At 45.0% G+C, this 21,633-nt stretch overlaps 1 protein-coding gene and 1 non-coding gene across 3 annotated transcripts in view; both read left to right on the top strand.

Annotated features, from left to right (window-relative positions):
- The window catches only part of CDR2 (cerebellar degeneration related protein 2), a 42,984-nt gene that overhangs the window by 18,768 nt on the left and 2,583 nt on the right, over positions 1–21,633 (top strand). The window contains exons 3-4 of one of the 2 annotated variants that reach the window (XM_059692056.1): positions 20,135–20,283; positions 20,530–20,691. In XM_059692056.1, the coding sequence (XP_059548039.1) occupies positions 20,135–20,283; positions 20,530–20,691 (311 nt within the window). The remainder of the gene's footprint in view (positions 1–20,134; positions 20,284–20,529; positions 20,692–21,633) is intronic. The other variant, XM_059692057.1, reaches the window with a different exon arrangement.
- Positions 1,350–1,471, top strand: LOC132233999 (small nucleolar RNA SNORA26). The gene has a single exon (XR_009452829.1). It is a non-coding gene; the product is annotated as a small nucleolar RNA SNORA26 (small nucleolar RNA).

Here is a 21,633-nt window from a genome sequence, read left to right as displayed (position 1 = left end):
TCTTTCATTTGGCCATGTTTCTTTGTCTCCTAATTTTGGCTGCCTTCCAGGTGTTTGTTTCTATATGTAGGTTGATCTGCTAGCTCTCCCAGTCTTGGTAGGGTAACCATATGTAGTAGGTGTCCTCCGGAGCCCAGTGGCATAGTCTTCCTGGTCACCTGAGTCTGGTGCTCCAGGAGTATCCCTTGTATGGGTTGTGTGTGCTCTCCTGTTGTAGTTGAGCCTTCATTGCTGTTGGCACATCAATGGGTGGGATTGACCCTCAGGCTGTCTACAGGGAGGTCTGATGCTTTTGTAAAAGTACCCTGACCAGTTTGTCTCAGTGGTTAGAGCATCAGCCCTAGAAATAAAGGGTGGTGGGTTCAATTTCCACTCAAGGCTCCTCAGTTGCAGGTTCAAGCCCCAGCCCTGGTTGGGGCACGTGCTGGAGGCAACCAGTTGATGAGTCTCTCTCACATTAATGTTTCTCTCCCTCCCCCTTTTCCCTCCCTTTTACTCTCTCTAAAGATCAATGGAAAAAATATTTTCAGGTGAGGATTAAAAAAAAAAAATTGTTCTAAAGGGTACCCATTACATGCATATAACCTAATTCTCTACTAAAAGATGACCCTTGTCTTAATTCAGATCTTATTATGTCAGTTTTTCTTCTAAGTAAATTCTTTTATTGAAATATACATTCATAAAAAAGCACAAATCCTTAGTATATAGTTCAATGAATTTTTATAAAGTAAACATACCCTGAAACCAACACTCAGATAAGAAATGGGAATTTTATCGGCTCTTCCAGTCACCACGCCCACTAACCAGCATTCTACACCCTAGGTTAGCTTAGCCTGGTTTTGAACTTTACATGAATGGAATCACTTGTACAAGTTTTAAACTAACTTTTCAGAATGTTTATTAGGAGTTTTCCTGATTAGAAAAGTAATACATGATTATTTTTTAAATTTAGAAAAATATGTAGTCGAAAATCAGAGTCAGTTCTTATCCCACCTACCCAGAGAAATTATAAATGGGATAGTTCAGAAAAATGGTCTTAGAACACACTATTCATGGTGAATGAAGAATAGTGCAGCCATAGCAGATTTGGCTCAGTGGATTGAGTGTTGGCCGGTGGACTGAAGGATCCTGGGTTCGATTCTGGTCAAGGGCACTTACCGTGGTTGCAGGTTCCCTGGCCCTGGTCAGGATGCATGAAGGAGGCAACCAATCGATGTGCCTCTCTCACATCAATGTTTCTCTCTATCTTTCCCTCTCTCTTCCACTCTCTAAAAAAAAAAAAAAATCAATGGGAAAAATATCTTCGTGTGAGGATTAACAACAAAAAAAGAATAGTGCCGCCCTTTACTGTGCCCTTTTAAGGTTGACGCAGTGCCTTAAGAGGCTAACACAGAAGGGTAAACTAAGTCTCCATAAAACCCAGAGAAGAGATGGTAAAACTCCTCTTTGGACCCTGTCTGGAGTCACAGTTGGAGAAAAAAAAAAAAAGGAATAGTGCAAATACTAGGTGACTGGTGAAAATACTAGCATAAAACTCCCAAACTGTGACTTGTAATGGAAACAAACAACTAGGAAATTGTCAAAGGGCATTTCTAAACAGAACTAACTACAAGTCTGCTTTCACAGACTGTCAGAGGGTTTCAAACAGTCCTCATAAAAATGGATCAGTATTATGTTGGGCATCATTTCTAATGTAAAGAGATTAAATTATTGAAAGTAATGGTTGACTTCAGATATGCGTATAGCTTTTGTCACTTTTATTCAGTGTTAATCTGAGCAGCTAATTTTTCAAGAATTCAGAACAAATTTTTCCCCAGATGAGGAGGAGGAAAGAAGCTTTGCAGAATAATGAGATCTGACACCCTCAGACAAAATCAGATTCTCTTAAAGTGCCAAGAATCATAGAAGCAGCCTCCACAGCCTTGTATTTGTGTTGCTTCTCTTCTTGGAACCTTCATTTCCCCACAGGAGTTGTCCCTCCCACTCAGAGTAGTCTGGCCTATAAAAAAGAATGAAATCTTACCATTTGGGACAGCATGGATAGGCCTAGAGGGTATTATGCTAAGTGAAATAAGCCAGTCAGAGAAAGAAAAATACCATATAATCTCCCTTACATGTGGAACCTAAAGAACAAAATAAATGAACAAACAAACTAAAACAGACTCATAGATCCAGAGAACAGACTGATGGTTGCCAGAGGGGAAGGGGGTTTGGGGCCTGGGTGAAGAAGGTGAAGGAATAAGAAGTGCAAATTGGTAGTTGCAGAATAGCCATGAGGATGTAAAGTACAGCATAGGGAATATAGTCAATAATATTTTGATAACTGTACGGTGCCAGGTGGGTACTAGAAATATCGGGGGGAACACTTTGTAAAGTATATGATTGTCTAACCACTATGCTGTACACCTGAAACTAATCGTCTATACTAATAAAAGGGTAATATGCTAATTAGACTGGATAGACTGGACGTCCTTCCAGACAAAGCCGCGGTGGCTGCGAGGGCCAAGGGTAGGTGGCTGCAGTGGCCGGCAGTGGCAGCAGCAGTGGGGTGATGGGGGTAGCACCTTCCTCTGATCGCCCGGTCACCTCCCGCAGATATCCCCTGAGGGCTCCCGGACTGTGAGAGGGGGCAGGCTGGGTTGAAGGACAACCCTCCCCCCCCCCTTAAGTGCATGAATTTTCATGCACTGGGTCTCTAGTATAAAATAATATTGAAAGTAAACTGAAATTGAAAAATATAAATTTTAAAAATCAACAAAGGGTAGCCCTAGCCAGTTTTGCTCAGTGGATACAGCATCAGCCTGCAGACCACAGGATCCCAGGTTCGATTCTGGTTTAAGGGCACATACCTTGGTTGCAGGCTCCCCAGCCCAGGCCCTGGCCCTGATCAGAGCTCGTGCAGGAGGCAACCAATCAGTGTGTTTCTCTTATATCGATGTTTCTCTTTCTTTCCCTCTCTCTTCCACTCTCCCTAAAGATCAATGGGGAAAAAAATATCTTCAGGTGAGGATTAACAAAACAAAAAAAGAAATCAAATCTTAAAAGAAAAGAACAAAGTAGTCTGGCCTTTTAAGGAATCCTTTTAAGATCTCATGTCTTTGGAAATTTTAAAGTATTTTATGCTTCCTTTACTACACGTATCAATATTTTATTGTATGTTATACTTATTTTACTCTCTCCTCCCCCCTCCCTCATTTCCCATTGCAACATTGAAGGCTGTTGCTCTATTTATTCATGGTCTTTTGCACATAGTAGATAATCAATAAATACTTGTTGAAATCAGTTATCTTAACAAGACCAATAAATAGTTTATGAAACTCTTTCAATAATTCCTAAACTATGGGTCTCTACCTATGTAGAAGGAACTCTGGCCTCAGTGTTAGAAGGTTCAGGTTTAAGCCCTCCATTCTATGTCAAATAGCTACCGACCTTAGGCATGTGAATTACCTCTCAGATCCTGTTTGCTCCATGTGTAATAGTGATAGGAATAGTGATTGGGACAGGGTTGTTTTGAGGGGAAGAATTATTTTTAAGTATATATATTTTGGACAGTATAAATTGTTGCACAGTTTATCCATGTTTTAAGAATTTTAGTAATAAAAGAATCTTAATTCTGCCGAAACCGGTTTGGCTCAGTGGATAGAGCGTCGGCCTGTGGACTGAGGGGTCCCGGGTTCGATTCCGGTCAGGGGCATGTGCCTGGGTTGCAGGCGCTTCCCCAGTGGGGGATGTGCAGGAGGTGGCTGATCGATGTTTCTCTCTCATCAATGTTTCTAGCTCTCTCTCTCTCTCCCCCTTCCTCTCTGTAAAAAATCAATAAAATATATATTTTAAAAAAAGAATCTTCTGAAAAAATCAATTTATTTCAATTACTGGAAAATAGACCTTAAAAACAAGGCACAGTTATCCAGCCAGTGTGGCTCAGTGGTTGAGTGTTGACACATGAACAAAGTTATAATGGTTCAATTGCTGGTTAGGGCACATGCCCAGGTTGCAGTTCGATCCCCCTCCCCCGTGTGGGGCGTGCAGGGGACAGCTGATCAATGATTCTCTCTCATCATTGATGTTTCTATCTATCTCTCCCTCTTCTTTCCTCTCTGAAGTCAATAAAAACATTTAATGAGGGAAAAAACAACAACAAGCCACACTTTTAATAATGAAATTAGAGGTGGTTTTTATTTTCACATTCATACTTCCCCCCCCACCCCCCCTCTAAATTTCCTAAAGGGTAAATAATAATATTTTAATCAGGGTAAAAAGGCTTTTCAAAGGTAATAGGAAATATTCAGTATTGTGGAATGTCATTTTGATACTATATTGAGAGGATTTGGGCTTAATTCTTAATATAAGAATAATCCCAACATTGCATAGAAGCCAAATTTCCATTCCATTCCTTAGGCATTTTTAGTTTGGATTGTTGCCGGGACTAACAGCAGACCCTGAGTGACGGATGAATGACTATTCTGACACGTGTTTCTGTGAAAGAGAGGGCCAAGGGACTGCCTGGCTTAAGGAACCAGACAGCCCCATTTGCCTGCCTCCTTAGGCTTTTATGGTAGCAACAGCTGAACTAAAAATTAACCTCTAGCCGAAACCGGTTTGGCTCAGTGGATGGAGTGTCGGCCTGCGGACTGAAGGGTCCCAGGTTCGATTCCGGTCAAGGGCATGTACCTGGGTTGTGGGCGCATCCCCAGTGGGAGATGTGCAGGAGGCAGCTGATCGATGTTTCTCTCTCATCGATGTTTCTAACTCTCTATCTCTCTCCCTTCCTCTCTGTAAAAAATCAATAAAATATATATTAAAAAAAAAATTAACCTCTAGATAGTATTAGCAGAGTAAGTATCCTTGAGAAAATACATGTATCTGTAGTGTCTTTAAAACAAGGACGTTTTGAAGTCTAAACATAAAGATCCCAGTAATACACCCAAGGCTCAGACTTCTTTGGAAAAGTCAAGGTAGGGGCTGCCGCCTTCGGCAAGGTCCCCTAGAGGCCCCCAAACTTTCAGAGAATCCTCCTTACACACTTTCCAACCAAGTCCCATGCTTCCCCACATCTTGTCTGTGTTTTCCTGGATTCTAGCTCAGGGTCCTACAATTGCAAATAGTTAACACGTTAAGTGCCATGTCAGTCACTGGTGCTGCCAACATATTGGTGAAATCGGATATTGTGGGCTAAACAGAAAGGAAGACAAAACAGACTTGGCGCTTAACATGTTCATATAATCCTGTGGGACTTTCTTTTTCTTGTTTGCCTCATTAGTAAAGGTGGCCTATTTTGTAGTTTTTGTGCATAACCTGAACCTTGTGTTCATAGTTGAGGTGACCTGTGCAAATTTCAAGACATGTTTGAGATAACTCACTGCACTTAAACTTTGACAGTCTTGCCTATAAGTTGACCCTTTTTGCTACCCCCATGTCCTCCTCCCACTGTTTGCTTAAATGTCTCCCTTTCCCCTGTTTAATATATCAAATACTTTTGTATATGAACTCTTTTTGGCACTTGAATTTTAGGATCCAGTCAGATTCATTTGAAACTGTGTATCAAAGATTCTGAATTGAGAAAACCAGAATATTAGAAGCATATCTGTGTTCCTTTAAGGGTAGAAAATGAACTAATCCATTTCCTTCTACATTCAGAAAAAAATGGTAGGTGCTCATTTAAAGCTTCAGAAAGCAAGCCTTAAAGCAGCATAAACTGATGATTCTCTGGCCTTAAGTCAGTACTTGCTGAGAGATCTAATAATTTCTCTTTTAAGTTGCTGACCAATTTGGACTCCTTTACTAGATTCTTGGAGAAGTGAAGGGTTTTCTGCTTAGTTTTAATAATAAGATTAAACTCCGACCATGTGAAAACAAGCTCCCTGCCATTTTTTGGATTATCTTTAAAGCCAAGTTCTGTAAGGAGCAAAGTATCACAAGGTCTTCCTAAATCATTTCATTTTGTTTTTATCACAGGCTTTTAAAAAAAAAATGATTGATTTTAGAGAGAGAGGAAGAGAGAAATATCAGTTTGTTGTCCCACTTATTTATGCATTCATTGGTTAATTCTTATATGTCCCCTGATCGGGGATAGATCTAGCAACCTTGGCATATCAGGACGATGCTCCAAACAACTGAGCTCCCCAGCCAGTGCTATCACATACATATCAAATGAAGGGGTCTTACTCTCATTTTTCAAATAGGCTCTTTGTGCTTAGTTGCATATTGATTTGTTTCTTTACATTGGCCATAACTCTAATTTGAGCATCTTGAAAAAGGGGCAACAATTTGGAACTCACATAATACCTGGTAGGGATTATAAATGACTCTCTTTCAGATTACCAAGGCGTGTGTATGCTGTGGGCATAAATATATGGAAATAATCTGTAAATGCAATAAGAAGGGAGGGAATTGGTGGCTAATAGAGTCTTTTTCTGAGAGGGCTATAACCAAAGCCCTTCTCAAAATCTTTAAGTCTCTGGACATGTCACAGTCTTGAGTTGTACAAAGCATGACAAGCTGTTGTGAAGAGAAGTCTAGAAATGGCCATTCAGCCAGTATTCTCTAGGTCTCTACTATGTGTCAGAAATTGTGCTAAATGGGCCACATATATAAGGGGAGATTTAGAAAGACAGTGACATTGCGTGGCCAGTGTGCTTCAGTGGTTGATTGTTGAACTATGTATGAACCAAGAGGTCATCAGTTGGATTCCCAGTCAGAGCACACACCTGGGTTGCAGACCCGATCCCCAGTGCGGGGCGTGTGGGAAGCAGCCAGTTGATGTTTCTCATCAATGTTTCTATCACTCTCCCTTTCTCTCTCAAATCAATAAAAACATTAAAAAAAGAAAGGAAGGCCCTAACCGGTTTGGCTCAGTGGATGGAGCATCGGCCTGCGGACTGAATGGTCCCAGGTTCGATTCCGGTCAAGGGCATGTGCCATGGTTGCGGGCACATCCCCAGTAGGGGCTGTGCAGGAGGCAGCTGATCGATGTTTCTCTCTCATCGATGTTTCTAACTCTCTATCCCTCTCCCTTCCACTCTGTAAAAAATCAATAAAATATATATACTAAAAAGTTGGGTTTAAAAAAAAAAATGAAGACTAACCCTAGACAGTTTGGCTCAGTGGATAGAGCGTTGGCCTGCAGACTGAAGGGTCCTGAGTTCAGTTCCTGTCAAGGGTACATGTCTGGGTTGCGGGCTCGATCCCAGATGGGGAGGGGGAAATGCAGGAGGCAGCTGATCAATGATTCTCTCTTATTATTGATGTTTCTATCTCTCTCTCTCCCTCTTGGAAATCAATAAAAATATATACTTATAAAAAAGAAACTATGACATTAATAAGTAAACAGTTCAGTTATTTATTATGATGTTAAGTGTTTTGAGGGAAATTAATGGGGTGCCTTGGGAGAAGTAGTCTGAAAAGGCTTTAGAGAGAGGCCTGAAGGGTAATTGAGACTCTTGACCACTTTTGTGTCATGCATCCCTTTGGAGATCAAAATGTTGGGGGAAAAGGATGTATGATTAGTAATATAGGTGTATCTTTATGAATACATTAATGACAATCTAAAAACTACTGTAATTTCAAATAGTGTAAATCAAGATTTCTGCTGCAAAAAATGAAAATATCATTGTTTCTATTGGTGGTGAATTCCTAGATTTCTATTGATGGTGAGTTCCTAGAATTGGTGGTGAATTTCTAGAATTGGTGGTGAATTCCTAGATTTCTATTGGTGATGAATACCACCGTCTATCTAAATAGGGTAATATGCAAATTGTTGGCATGCTGTCATGTAAGGACCGATCAGCAGGCTGCGTGCACAGCGAGGTGTGGGCGGGGCTGCGAGCACAGTCTGTCTGCAGGCGCAAGCAAACCCAGCCCCGCCTCCGGCCCCACCCCTGGTCAGCCTCTCCCACCCCAATTGAGGGTGGGGCGGCTAGCCAACCCCCCACACTACCCCGCAGCATCTCACCTAGGCCGGCCACTTCCCCACGCTTTCTCGGGGCTGGGGGTACCCCAAGCAGGCTGCAGGCACGGCGTTGGTCAGGGGCATAGGTCCTGGCTGTCCCTGGCCTAGAGTGTCCAGAAAACCTCAGCAGTGACCAAAGACCAAGACCGAGTGGAAAGCTCCCTGCCGGCTCTTATGGCTCAAAGTGCCAGGAGGAGGCGGAGCATCTTGAACCTGCAACCCTGGTGTCTGCACACCAAGCCTTGGGGCACACCACGCCGGTGGTGCCTGTGGGTGAAAGGGGGAGAGCGGGGAGCTTGGGTGCGGAGTGGGGGTGGGGCCTAGAGTCTTCGGGAGCTGCCTCCACACCTGCACCCTGGCTGTGATGTCTGGGCGTGAGGAGAGCCGCCTGACGAGGTTGCTGTGACCCGTGCGCTCTGGCCACCAGGCCCTGCTCCCTGCCCAAACCCAGGTTACGACAGGTGAGCGAGTTTCACCAACACTCAGCCTCAACTCTCCCAGCTGCAGGAGTGGAGGGAAGCCAAGCACTGCGGTGCGACGCGACACAGCGTGCCGGGGACCACCACACACGCTGGTTTCCTAAACCGGCTCCTTCAACTTCCTGATGTCCCAAGCCCAGCTCGAGCCCCTGGTCAAAGCCCCTGCTCAGCTCTGCCACTTGCCTTCCAGGTGCGGCTAGCCCTGATCCGCTGGCGTTGTGCTCAGAGAAGCGCTGCCACTGGGCTGTTAAATAAGAGAAATCAAAGACCCGAGAGTAAATATCCTCCCAGCCCCTTCCTACGCCCCCAGACGAGGAGGGCTGGGGATGGGGATAAAGGAAAATGACTGCTGCTTTGCATTTTATAATGCAAAGACTCCCGCTATGTAGAGAGGAGAGCTGATTCGTTTCCAGCAACACCTCGCATCTTCCCTGCCCCAACTCTGAAGCCTGACAGCACCTAGCAAAGGTGTGTCCGCACAACCAAGTTGGCCTGCCTCCTGGAACTTTGGGAGCAAGTTTGAGCTGCATTGATTTAAATAATAATAATAATAATAATAATAATAATCAACACTAATAAAAGAGAAAAATGGTAATTGGCGTACGAGCTACCCTTTTCATTGGCTAATCAGGGCTATATGCAAATTAACTGCCAACTAAGATTGACAGTTAACTGCCAACTAAGATTGGCAGTAAACTGCCAACAAGATGGCGGTTAATTTGCATATGTAGGCACAATGCAGGGAGGCGAAAGGGAAAGCAGGAAGAAGCCCCCTGCCACTGACAGTGATTGGAAACCCAGGGGGGAGCTAAGAGCTGGGGGGCAGGGCAAAGGCGGCCCTGGGGCCGCCTTTGCCCTGCCCCCCAGCCATGATCTGAGAATCAGGCGCCTTTTCCGCCCTGGCCAGTGATAGCAGGAAGTAGGGGTGGAGCCAGCGATGGAAGCTGGGCACGGTCGAAGCTGGCAGTCCCGGGATCTAGGGGTCCCTTGCCTGGGCCTAAAACGAAGCCCATGATCGTGGGGCCACTGCAGCTGCGGGTCCCGCTGCCCGGGCTGGACGCCTAGGCCAGAGGCTTCCTGCAGGGGCAGGGGCGGAGCCCGCGCGATTGCGGCACCCCCTGCTGCCACTGCAGGTCCCCGCTGCCCGGGCCGGACGCCTAGGCCAGAGGCGTCAGGCCTGGGCAAGGGGCCGATCCTGGGATTGGAGGGTGATGGGGGTCAACGCCTGAGGGCTCCCAGTATGTGAGAGGGGGCAGGCTGGGCTGAGGGACACTCCCCCCCACACACACACCCAGTGCACGAATTTCGTGCACCGGGCCCCTAGTCCTATCTAATAAAAGAGAAAAATGGTAATTGGCGTACGACGATACCCTTTTCATTGGCTAATCAGGGCTATATGCAAATTAACTGCCAACTAAGATTGGCAGTTAACTGCCAACAAGATGGCGGCTAATTTGCATATGTAGGCACAATGCAGGGAGGCGAAAGGGAAAGCAGGAAGAAGCCCCCTGCCACTGACAGTGATGGGTAACCCAGGGGGGAGCTAAGAGCTGGGGGGCAGGGCCAAGGCGGCCCTGGGGCCGCCTTGGCCCTGCCCCCCAGCCATGATCGGAGAATCAGGCGCCTTTGCTGCCCTGGCCAGTGATAGCAGGAAGTAGGGGTGGAGCCAGCGATGGGAGCTGGGCACGGTCGAAGCTGGCAGTCCCCGGAGCTAGGGGTCCCTTGCCTGGGCCTAAAGCGGAGCCCATGATCGCGGGGCCGCTGCAGCTGCGGGTCCCCGCTGCTTGGGCCAGACGCCTCAGCCAGAGGCATTAGGCCTGGGCAGGGGCGGAGCCTGCAACCGCGGGAAGCTGGGGGTCCCCTGCCCAGGCCTGACACCTCTGCCAGAGGCCTCAGGCCTGGTCAAGGGGCCGATCCGGTGATTGGTGATCGGAGGGTGATCAGGGTCAACTCCTCTGGCCGAGGCATCAGGCCTGGGCGGGGGGCGGAGCCGGGGATTGGGGGGATATGATGGTCCCCTTGCCCAGGCCTGAAGCCTGGGTCAGAGGCGTCAGGCTTGGGTGGGGGGTGGAGCTAGCGATCAGAGGGAGATGGGGGTCCCCTGCCCAGGCATGATTCCTGGGCCAGAGGCCTCAGGGCTGGGCGGGAGCCCGAGCCAGTGATCAGGGGGAGATGGGGGTCCCCTGTCCAAGCCTGACACCTCTGGCGGAGGCGTCAGGCCTGGGCAAGGGGCCGATCAGGCGATCGGAGGGTGATGGGGGTCTCCGCCTCTGGCCGAGGCATCAGGCCTGGGCTGGAGGCAGAACCAGTGATGGGGGGGAAATGAGGGTCCCCTGCCCAGGCCTGATGCCTCTGTCAGAGGCGTCAGGCCTGGGCAAGGGGCCGATCCTGCGATTGGAGGGTGATGGGGGTCAACGCCTGAGGGCTCCCAGTATGTGAGAGAGGGCAGGCTGGGCTGAGGGACACTCCCCTCACACACACACACACACACACACACACACACACACACACACAGTGCACGAATTTCGTGCACCGGGCCCCTAGTAATAATAATAATAATGTAAAGATTGGAAAGCACTTCTTTGTACTCAAATAGCACTATAAAATGCAGATTACAGCATCTGATTTTGTCTTCTGTGTTGATTTTGAGGAGAGCGCAAATAGGTTCATGGGAAAAGCAGAAAAAAACAAAGGGAAAGGGAGAGGTTCTGCCATCCACAGCACTGAACGTTGTTTTTTGTTGTTATTTTTCCTTCTGTTCTTCAACTCAGTATATGCCATTTAAACCACTTACAGCATTAGGTAATGAGCTAATGCTTCCTTTATTAAGAGCAAGCAGCGGTGCCTTTCATATGAGTCGCATACATTTAATCCATTCAAATGGAGCATACTGAGTGGAGAGAATGGTATGTGTCATTATATAAAGAACTTGGCATTATGATGCTATCTGGCTGAAGATGTTATTTGTTTTGCAATTTAGAGAACGTAGACAAATCAGACATTGAAAATGAATGTGCATGCTTAAATGCATGACTTTATTTTCATCCGTAATGACCAAACGACTGGTCACCAGGAGATGCATTGATGGGTCCCCCGGCGTGGCAGGTCTGGGGTCTCGTGGTGCGGTGGGTCTGGGTGAGACTGTGTGGCGCAGGCTGGGGCCAGGGGACCTGAGGCCACACCCTCCTGCCCTGGCACCGTGAGATGTAGGCTTCGTCCCCCACTTGGGGCTTGACGGGGTGGGGCCGGCCGGGTCTTGGTGTTGCCCAGTGGGGGTGGGGCCAGCCAGACACTTCTATTATAGAGAAAGGGCAAATAGCAATATTAAAATATTTCCTCTAATTTCCTTTTAATGTGCATGAATTTTGTGCACTGGGCCACTAGTTCATAATAGAAGGAAATGCTAAATTTCATTTAGAAGGTAGTGAAGATGAAGGTGTAACTTTCCCCACATCCAAGTTTACAAGACCCTCTCAATTTTATCCATGAACCCCAGTTTAACTGCTGGATTAGAAAGTGGAGAGTAGGGTAAAGGTCTTAAAGGACAAGGAACCATGAGTGAAGCAGCTCCAAAACTTTAGGGTAAATGTACCCACTGAGTGTGAAATAAGGAAGACAATAGCTAACATGAAGCTGGAAAAAACATTTAAGAGACAGTTGGGAAAGGATTAACACTGAAACATGAGAGATGATATTAAGGAATTATTGGAGTTTTTAGGTTGATTGGAATTATGGTTAAATTAAAAGTGTATCTTTTAGAAATACATAGATATGTATATACTTGAATTAGATGTCTTAGATTTGCTTTAAAATGATTGAAGATGAGAAATATGGAAGCGATGAAACAAGATTGACTGTTTTGATAATTGTTGAAACTGGATGGTGGATAGAAGAAGGTTCATTAAACCATTTTCTCTGCATTTATATATGTTTGAAATTATCCATAATAGAAAGTTTAATAACGTAGTAGATAAGATTATCCATCTGTAAAGACTCAATATTTGGGTGGGCTGAGAAGCTAGGAAGAGGTTAAGGTAAGTAGTATGTGATTTCAGAGGATTATGATTCTAAAAACATCAAAATATAACATGGTAGAGAATGCTACTGTATACAGTTAATATTTAGCCTAATATTTTCTAAAAATATATTTTTATTGATCTCAGAGAGGAAGGGAGAGGGAGAGGAGAGATAGAAATATCAGTGATGAGAGAGAATCATTGATCAGCAGCCTCCTGCACACCCCACATTGGGGATCAAGCCTGCAACCTGGGCATGTGCCCTGACTGGTAATTAAACCATGATCTCCTGGTTCATGTGTCGACGCTCAACTGCTGAGCCACTGCTGGGCTGTAGCCTAATCTTAATGACTAACTGCAACTAAACTAAGTCCTCAGAAGGGAAATGGTTAGGTTAAGCTTAAGAATTGTTGCCCTCGCTGGGTAACCCAGTTGGTTAGAGCATCATCTGATACACCAAGGTTGTGTGTTGGATCCCCAGTCAGGGCACATGCAAGAATCCAATAAATGCATAAATAAGTGGAACAACAAATTAATGTTTTTCATTCTCTCAAGTCAATCAATTAAAGTATTTTTTAGCTCTAGTCAGTTTGGCTCCGTGGATAGAGCGTCAGCCTGCAGACTGAAGGGTCCCAGGTTTGATTCCAGTCAAGAGCATATGGCCGAGTTGCAGGCTCGATCCCCAGTAGGGCATATGCAGAAGGCAGCCAACCAATGATCCCCATCATTAATGTTCCTATCTCTCTCTGAAATCAATAAAAATATATTTTTAAAAATATTTTAAAATTATTTGTTTATCCAAGTGAATGCTTCTATCTCCCAGACCCAAGAAAAGGACATTGGGAGAGGGGAAGCTTCCAGGATTTTCCACGTCCAAAATCAATATTTCTCTAATAATTGTGATCCATGAACCACTTGTACTAACATCACCTGGGTTTTTGCTAAAAATGTAGAATTCTGGCTTTACTTCAGTCTCACTGAATGAGAACTCTAGGGGAAAGGCCCAGGTTTCTATACTTCAGTAATCCTCCAGATGAATCTTGGCACATGTAAAGTTTGAAAACTGGAACTACATAAAGATAACAATAGTTACCTCTTATTGAACAGTTTTTTCATATGCCAGATACCATGCTGAACCCTTTACAGACATAGCACCTTTATGAGGTAGATGATAAGGTGATCTCACCTTAGAAAAATTCAGTTACTTGCTGAAAGTCACCCAGTTAAAAATGGCAAAGTGGGACCTCAAACCAGATTCTGATCCTAAAGCCTATGCTCTTAGCCACTAGCCCACTGTCTCCCATTTGGCTGTCTCTTTTCTCTGAGCCTTTGCCCACCCAAAGGCTTCTGTGGGAATTGGCTTCTCACCTGCCCTTTATGGGGTAGATGTGTCCTGCAAAGATAGGAATATTTCAGTCACGAGGCAGGAACAGTTCTAGTTGTATATTAATATGTAGTGTCTGGTCCATGCATTAGCCTTCTTTTAAGTTGTTGTGCATAGGTCCCAAAGAGTATTTGAGACTTATACTTGGTATAGGTAACTTTCTGTCTCTCTCTGGCCGCTTTTAAGATTCTTACTTTGTTGTTGGAGTTTGCCAATTTAGTTATAATGTGCCTTGGCGTTGGTCTTTTGGGGTTCATTTTGTTTGGGGCTCTGTGAGCTTCTTGGATTTGTATGAGTTTTTTCTTCCCTATATCAGGGAAGTTTTCTGTCATTATTTCTTTAAACAGGTTTTCTATTCCTTGCTCAGTTTCCTCTCCTTCTGGCACCCCTATTATGCAGATGTTGTTTTGTTTCATGTTGTCCCAAAGCTCTCTTAGGCTCTCCTCCTGCTTTTTAATTTTTTTTTTCTAGAAGCTGCTCTGCTTGGGTATTGTTTCCTACCTTGTCTCCTAGCTCACTGATGCGGTCCTCTGCTTCTTCTAGTCTACTGTTGATGCTTTCTATTGAGTTCTTTATAACAGTGATGTCATTTTTCATTTCTTCTTGGTTCTTTTTCATTTCCTCTTGGTTCTTACAAATATTGTTGAATTTGTCTTCCATTCTTTTCATCCACCTTATGACCATTTCTCTGACAGGTTGCTTGCCTCGATTTCGTTTACTTCCTTTTCTGGTGATACCTGTTTTTCTTTCATATGCAGGCTGTTTCTTTGCCTCCCCATGATCTCTCTTCTCCGGGTGTCTGGTTATGTAGTTCTCTCTCTCCTGCGTTGATTTAAAGGCACAAAATACAACACACCAAGGCACAACGCACAAGGCACTGAACACAAATGTATTGACAATACTAATAACCCCAAATAAAGGTGATCATCAGAGAAAAGAGATTTGGGGGATAAGAAGGAAGGAAGGAAGGAAGGAAGGAAGGAAGGAAGGAAGGAAGGAAGGAAGGAAGGAAGGAAGGAAGGAAGGGAGGGAGGGAGGGAGGGAGGGAGGGAGGGAGGGAGGGAGGGAGGGAGGGAGGGAGGGAGGGAAAGGGAAGGGAAGGGAAGGGAAGGGAAAAAGAAAAGAAAGGGAAAGAGGGAGGAAGACAGGAAAGAAAGAAGAAAGAAAGGAAGGAAGGAAGAGAGAAGAGAAAAAGAAAAAAGAAGGGGAAAAGTGCAAAAATGAAATTGGGAAAAGGAAAAAAAAGTAAGAGAGAAAAGAAAGAATGAAATAGAAGAGGGGAAAAAACTATTTCTATGGGGAGAAGACTCCAATAGAACAGCCACTAATCCCAACAAAAGCCAGCAACAAATACCTAGAGATGAATGCAGACTACAGACAACAACTAATATCAAGTGAGGCGAGGGAAAACAGCAAAAAATAACCAAAAAAAGAAAAAGAAAAAGTGAAACAATCTCACAAGCATAAAAAAACGCAATATATTCAACAATCAAGCAAACAACAACAAAATGACAGAGAAAAAAAATTTGGATAGTGAAGAAAGAGAATAGAGAGGTGTGTATGGACTTAGAGCAGGGGATTAGAAATTAGATATATAAGTAGGGTGAAATTTTAACAGGGTAAAAAGAAGAAATAGGGGAAATCTAAAGCAGGAATAGGGTAAGAGAAACAGGACAACAAAAGGAGAAAAGTGAGTAAGAGAGTGTTGGCATAAAGGTAAAGTTCAGATGGAGTAAGATGATGCTAAAGGAAAGATGAAAATAGAATGTAGAACACTAATACCAAAATAAAGAGAAAATAAAATTACACTTTTTTAAAAAAAAAAAGGTAAAATAGTAGTAGTAATAATACTGATTAAAAATAAAAATGTAATAATTAAAAAAGTAAAATCAAGTGAGGGAAAAAGAAAAAAAATTTAGTTTCTTGAGTAAAAGATGAAAAAAAATAAAAATGTGCAGTAGTGAAGGTCATTCATTTCCTCTACTGTTCTGTTTGGCACATCTGTTTCCTAGTCAGGACAGTATTGAAGTTCCCTGCGTTCCACTGCTCCTCTGTATTATAAGCCACAGTCCTGATTTTCAAGCAGGCAGTACTTCTCTGTTTCTTATGCTCCTTTATTTGTGTTTACACAAGAGTCAACTTGTGATTCAATCCCTGGGTGGCAAGTGTTTCTGGATTGACCTCCGTGTCTGTAGGTCCTCTCTAGCTAGTGTTTAGATTTTGTTATCCCTGTGGCACTTACTACTGGTTTGGGGGAATGGGCTGCCCCAGAGATGATTCTCTGATCTTTATTCCCCACTCTGATCCCCAGGTTCCACAAAAACAACTTTCCCCTGCAGTTTCTTAGAGTGTCCCCAATTGGGTGATCCTATGTATTGGGCTTAGTAATCAAAAGCAAGGTTTTAAAGAGGAAAAAGAAAAATTCAAAAAAAAGAGAGCGAGAAAACAAGCCAGAGTAAGAGCATGAACTCCGGTGCAAGTCTGTGCACTCTTTTTTCCCCTTGGGTCTAAGCAGCTGGCACACTGTTAAAATTTTTAGGCTGCCCTTTTGCACCCAGTTCAGTTATGGGTTGTTGTTTTTAGAGTTCCCTTCTGTTAGCAGCCCTGCAGATCCCCTTCATCATTCGCTGATCTTGCCAGCCCCAACAGCCACGGACTTTTCCTCTAGCTCTCGCCACACGTTTCTCTGTCCTGCCCAAAACCCAGGCGAAATCTGGCCTTCCCGTGCGGGGGTTCAGAGCTCCTTCGAATCCACACGCTCGCGCCGCTTGGGGACCGGTGTTCCCAGGCTCACAGTTCGCCGGGTGCCGTTGTTGTAGATTCCTGGGATTTTCAGGCTTCTGACAACATCACCTCTCCCCTTCAAGATGGTATGGTCTTCGCGTCAGAGCCGGTTGCTCCGGGAGGATCCCAGCAGCATGGAAGCTGTCCAGTCAGGGGAACCCCGTCCGGCAGTCCCCAACAGTCCCCTGGAGTATAGCTGTCCCTCAACTCACAAACACACACTCCCCGTGCGACCACACACTCTCCCTTTGTTCTCCCACTCACGCACTATCTTGCAGCCTGCCTTCCCGTCGGCAGCCATTTTCCAGTCCTCCTATACTTGGTATAAAGTAACTTGAAAGTTTTCTGAAACTATTAGTATACTAGAGGCCTGGTACACAAAATTTGTGCACTGGGGGGGGGGGGTGTCCCTCAGCCCAGCCTGCACCCTCTCCAATCTGGGACCCCTTGGGGGATGTCTGACTGCCGGTTTAGGCCTGATCCCTGTGGGCAGTAGGATATCCCTCTCACAATCCAGGACTGCTGGCTCCCAACTGCTCACCTGCCTGCTTGCCTGATTTCCCCTAACCGCTTCTGCCTGCCAACCTGATCACCCCCAACCACTCCCCTGCCAGCCTGATCGACTCCTAACTGCTTCCCTGCCAGCCCGATCGCCCCCAACTGCCCTCCCCTGCAGACCTGGTTGCCCCCAACTGCCCTCCACTGCTGGCCTGGTCACCCCTAACTGCCCTCCCCCACTGGCCATCTTGTGGCTGTGGGTGCCACCATCTTTGCGACGGCATGGGGGTCAATTAGCATATTCCCTCTTTATTAGATAGGACATTTTCCTGTGATTCTAAACCTTTTTTCCACTCCAGTATTCCTCCAAGAGATTGAACACATGTCTGTCAGTGACAGCAATCTGCTGTGACATTGATAGCCAGAGGACAAGATTAAGAGCACCCCCCTGCAGTTCTGAAAGGCTTCTTCCAAGAGACTTCACTGGTCAGTGTCCCAGGGACCAGGAGAACCAGTGGGACTTGGAGCAAAGAGTAGGCACAGACTCCACAGGGATCATGCACTGTGCTGCTTATCTCCTTTCATTAATACCTACAAGTGGGTGTGAACCGATCTTCAACCTCTCTTGTACAATTCTGAACCCAAAAGGGTTATAAAACAAGATTTTTTTCCCTTAAGTTTGCAGCAATTTATTTGGCAGCAAACCCTGAACTGAGACTATTTATGCTCTTTACCATAATTGTTGATGCAGAGATATTAATGCTTGATTACAGGGTGATACCCAGACCTCACTGGAGGTGTTACAAAGTGTGTGTAGCATGTGCCATGTTCTCTTTCTAAATTTTAAAGAATTTTCCAAACCACTTTTGGCCCCAAGAGTTTAGATGAGGAAGTTGAAATTGTGAGAGCTGATTTCTCAACACATTGCTCCCAAGTTATGTGACCAGATTTGAAAAAAGGCCATGTGTTTTCTTCCAGCTCTGCTACACTGCTGTTTAAAGAGTCCATTCAGATCATTTACCCTGTTTGAAAAGTCGGTTAGCTTTGCAAATACTTGTATCTTATATAATAAAAGCCTAATATGCAAATTAACTGAACGGCAGAACCACCAGTCACTATGATGAGCACTGATCACCAGGGGGCAGATGCTTAATGTAGGAGCTGCCCCCTAGTGGTCAGTGCACTCCTACAGGGGGAGCACTGCTCAGCCACAAGCCGGGCGGGCTCATGGCTGACAAACACAGCGGCAGTGGCAGGAGCCTCTCCCACCTCCGCTGCAGGCAGGCAGTAAGGAGTAAGGGGTTTCGGACTGCGAGAGGGCGTAGGCCGGGCTGAAGAACCCCACTCCCCACCCCCAGTGCACGAATCTTGTGCACCAGGCCTCTAGTAGCTCTATAAAAAGCCAAGAAACGTGTTTTTAAAGTAATATCTTTGGTCTGTTGCCATTTGGTCATTGTAATGCTTCAGACTTACCTTTTTTCTTTCCAGAGAAGTCCTATAAATATTTCATTTGGAATATTACTGTTTCTGTGTCTTCAGGTGGAATCAAGTAGGAAATCAAAGTAACTGAATGCTGAGGCATTGATTAGGCTATGATTATTCCCCTTATCCTTGCCATTTAGAAAGCAGTGTAGCAGCACCAAAATAAGTAATTTTTCATAAATAAGGATTATGGTGATAACATTTTCAGAATTAAGAATAACAAGTCTTTGAATAATGAGCTAAACTATCTTTCTGGTTAAATCAATGTTATCACCACACCCCCTTCAGTTTTTTTTTTACTTAGAGAAAAAGAAAATGATTTTTTTTCCAAGTGCAAATCACCTGAAATCCTCCACTTTAGGCTTTCTTATTTCTGTAAAACATGAAACTTTTGCTTAAACATGATCATGTTTTCTGTGCTTTTTCTCTGTGAGATCACTCTCTCATGAGATTCTTCCTACTGAGTGTGAATTTTGCATGTTGTGTGCTTTGTAAGGCTTGACTGCCCTCCGTGGTGCACAGGGGGTTGGTAAGCACGAGGGGAACTGAGCGTGTAGAGCATGGCCTGGACTCACCTTCTCTGAAGACAGGTAGCTTAATTGGGATTTAAAGTTCCTCTTTTCATAAAATAAACCTGTGGTATTGTGGTGTAATAGAAATTATACAGCCTGGCTGGTGTGGCTCAGTGGTTTAGCATCAACTCATGAACCAGGAGGTCACAGTTCGATTACCGGTCAAGGCACATGCCCAGGTTGCGGGCTTGGTCCCCATTACGGGGCATGCAGGAGGCAGCCAATCAATGATTTTCTCTTATCATTGATGTTTCGCTCTCTCCCTCTCCGGTCCTCTCTGAAATCAATAAAAAAAATACTAGTATATATTTTTAAGAAATTACATATTTGCTCTTTGTCCCCAGTTCCTGGCATAGAGCTCGTAAAAACCTTGGAATGTCCTGACTGATAGGATCGGAACTGGTTGCCAGAGGAAGGCTAGAACTCTCAGCCCAGCTCCAGCCTCTGGGGAGGGGACAGGGACTGGAGATTGCACTCAGGCACCAATGGCGACATGGTGATGATCTAATCAGTCGTGCCTATGTAATGAGGCTTTGATGAAACTCTGAAACGAGGTGCTAGGAGGGTGGGTGGTGTGTCTGGAGAGGGGTGGACATTGCCCTCCCCAGCCCCAGCTTGCCCTGTCATCTCTTCTTTTTGGCTGTTCCTGAGTTGATTCCTTTATAAATAAACCAGTAAATGCATGTGAAGCACTTTCTTGAGTTCTGTGAATTGTTGTAGCAAATTATTGAACCTAAGGGGAGGTCATGGGAATCTCCAAATTATAGGTGGTTGGCCAGAAGTACAGGCAGCCCATGGGACTTGCATCTGAAGTGTGGGCAGTTTTGTGAAACTGAGCCTCACGACCTGTGGGGTCACTAACTCCAGGGAGTTAGTGTCAGAATTGCATTGCAGGACCCCAGTGGTGCTGGAGGGCAGCAGGCGTCTCAGGTGTTCACTGTGTGAATGGGCGCATCCACCTTCTCTTCCAGTACCTGACCAAGCAGGTGGAGCTCCTGCGGCAGATGAATGAGCAGCATGCGAAGGTTTATGAGCAGCTAGATGTCACTGCAAGGGAGCTGGAAGAAACAAATCAAAAGCTCGTTGCTGACAGCAAGGCCTCACAGCAGAAGATTCTGAGGTAAACTTTCTAAAATTCATCGAGCCCAGGGCGCGGGAGTCATTTAGTGTAAACTAGAATAGAGCATGACTGTCGTGGGTTTGGGTTAGTGTGGGGTAAGGTTTAGTTCTTTATGAAGAATAGATTGGGGAGCAGTCCCTTCCAATTAAGAAAGCCCAGTTTGAGCGATTGGCAGCTAATCTCTCCTCACTGCTATGCCCTCAATTTCATGTGACAAGCAGCAATGGCTCTGTCTGTCCCTCACAGCCTGACTGAAACAATCGAAAGCCTGCAAGCCAACATCGATCACCTCCAGGGCCAAGTGGAGGAGCTGAAGTCATCTGGCCAAGGGAGAAGGAGCCAGGGGAAGCGTGGCCAAAAGTCGGCACCCAGCTTCTCGGGTCTGAAAGAGCTGTATGACTTACGCCAGTAAGAGCCCACCTTCCACAGCGCGTGCACATACAGGAGCATCTCCACACAGATGCCATCTGCATTCCTGTAGACTCAAAATATATTTAAGAAACGTCACGTGGCTGCTAGACCACCAGTGGTTTGAACAAACCACTAACCGCAAATCATAGAGTTCTTGGGCATTAGCAGTTTCATGGAAATTCATTCTCTAAAGTCTTGGGAGCATTTATTTCTATGTTATTAATGTGCTAAATCTTAGTTTAAGATAAAATGCAGTACTTCTGATAGACTACAAATTTGGGGGTTATATTTTACATTAGAGTGAAGAAAAAAATTGAAACTTCAGTAAAACAGAAATCCCAGTGAACGGTTTTTGTGCCTAACCAAATGCCTTTATAATTTAGTTATGAGATTGAATTTTTACTTAAAACTATTTATTGAGCACCTGCTGTGGTCAGGTGCTATGCTAGACATGAAGAGTGGCAAGTAAAATAGACATAGCTTCTGCCCTCCTTCAAGGAGTTTTCCATCCCATGAGAGGCAGATGAACAAATCTTCACACAGATAAATACAGTTACAAGTTGCCAAGGATCCTGAACAGGGAGAGGGGCCAGCTCTGTGTTTGATGGTTCTCACCCTTGGCTTGGTTCATCAGATCACCTGCTGAGTTTTTCCAACTGCAATACAAGTGATTCCCTCAGCCTAAATCAGAACCTCTGGGTGTGGGTAAAAAGCTGCCAGGTGAGTCTGATGTGCACTCCTGGTTAAAAACCACTACAGCAATGGCTGCATAATATGAACCACACAGAGAGCTTGGAAAAACCCAAGTCCAGGCAGCAGACCATTTAGGTCAGCATGGGGGTGGTGGGGGTGCAGACATCAGTAATTTTTTTTTTTTTAAGAAACTTTTTTTATATATTTTATTGATTTTTTTTTTTTTTTACAGAGAGGAAAGGAGAG

This window comes from Myotis daubentonii, chromosome 4 (genome assembly GCF_963259705.1).
Source record: "Myotis daubentonii chromosome 4, mMyoDau2.1, whole genome shotgun sequence".
NCBI lineage: Eukaryota > Metazoa > Chordata > Mammalia > Chiroptera > Vespertilionidae > Myotis > Myotis daubentonii.
The sequence above is the reverse complement of the archived record's forward strand: the minus strand, read 5'-3'. Positions and strand labels throughout refer to the sequence as shown.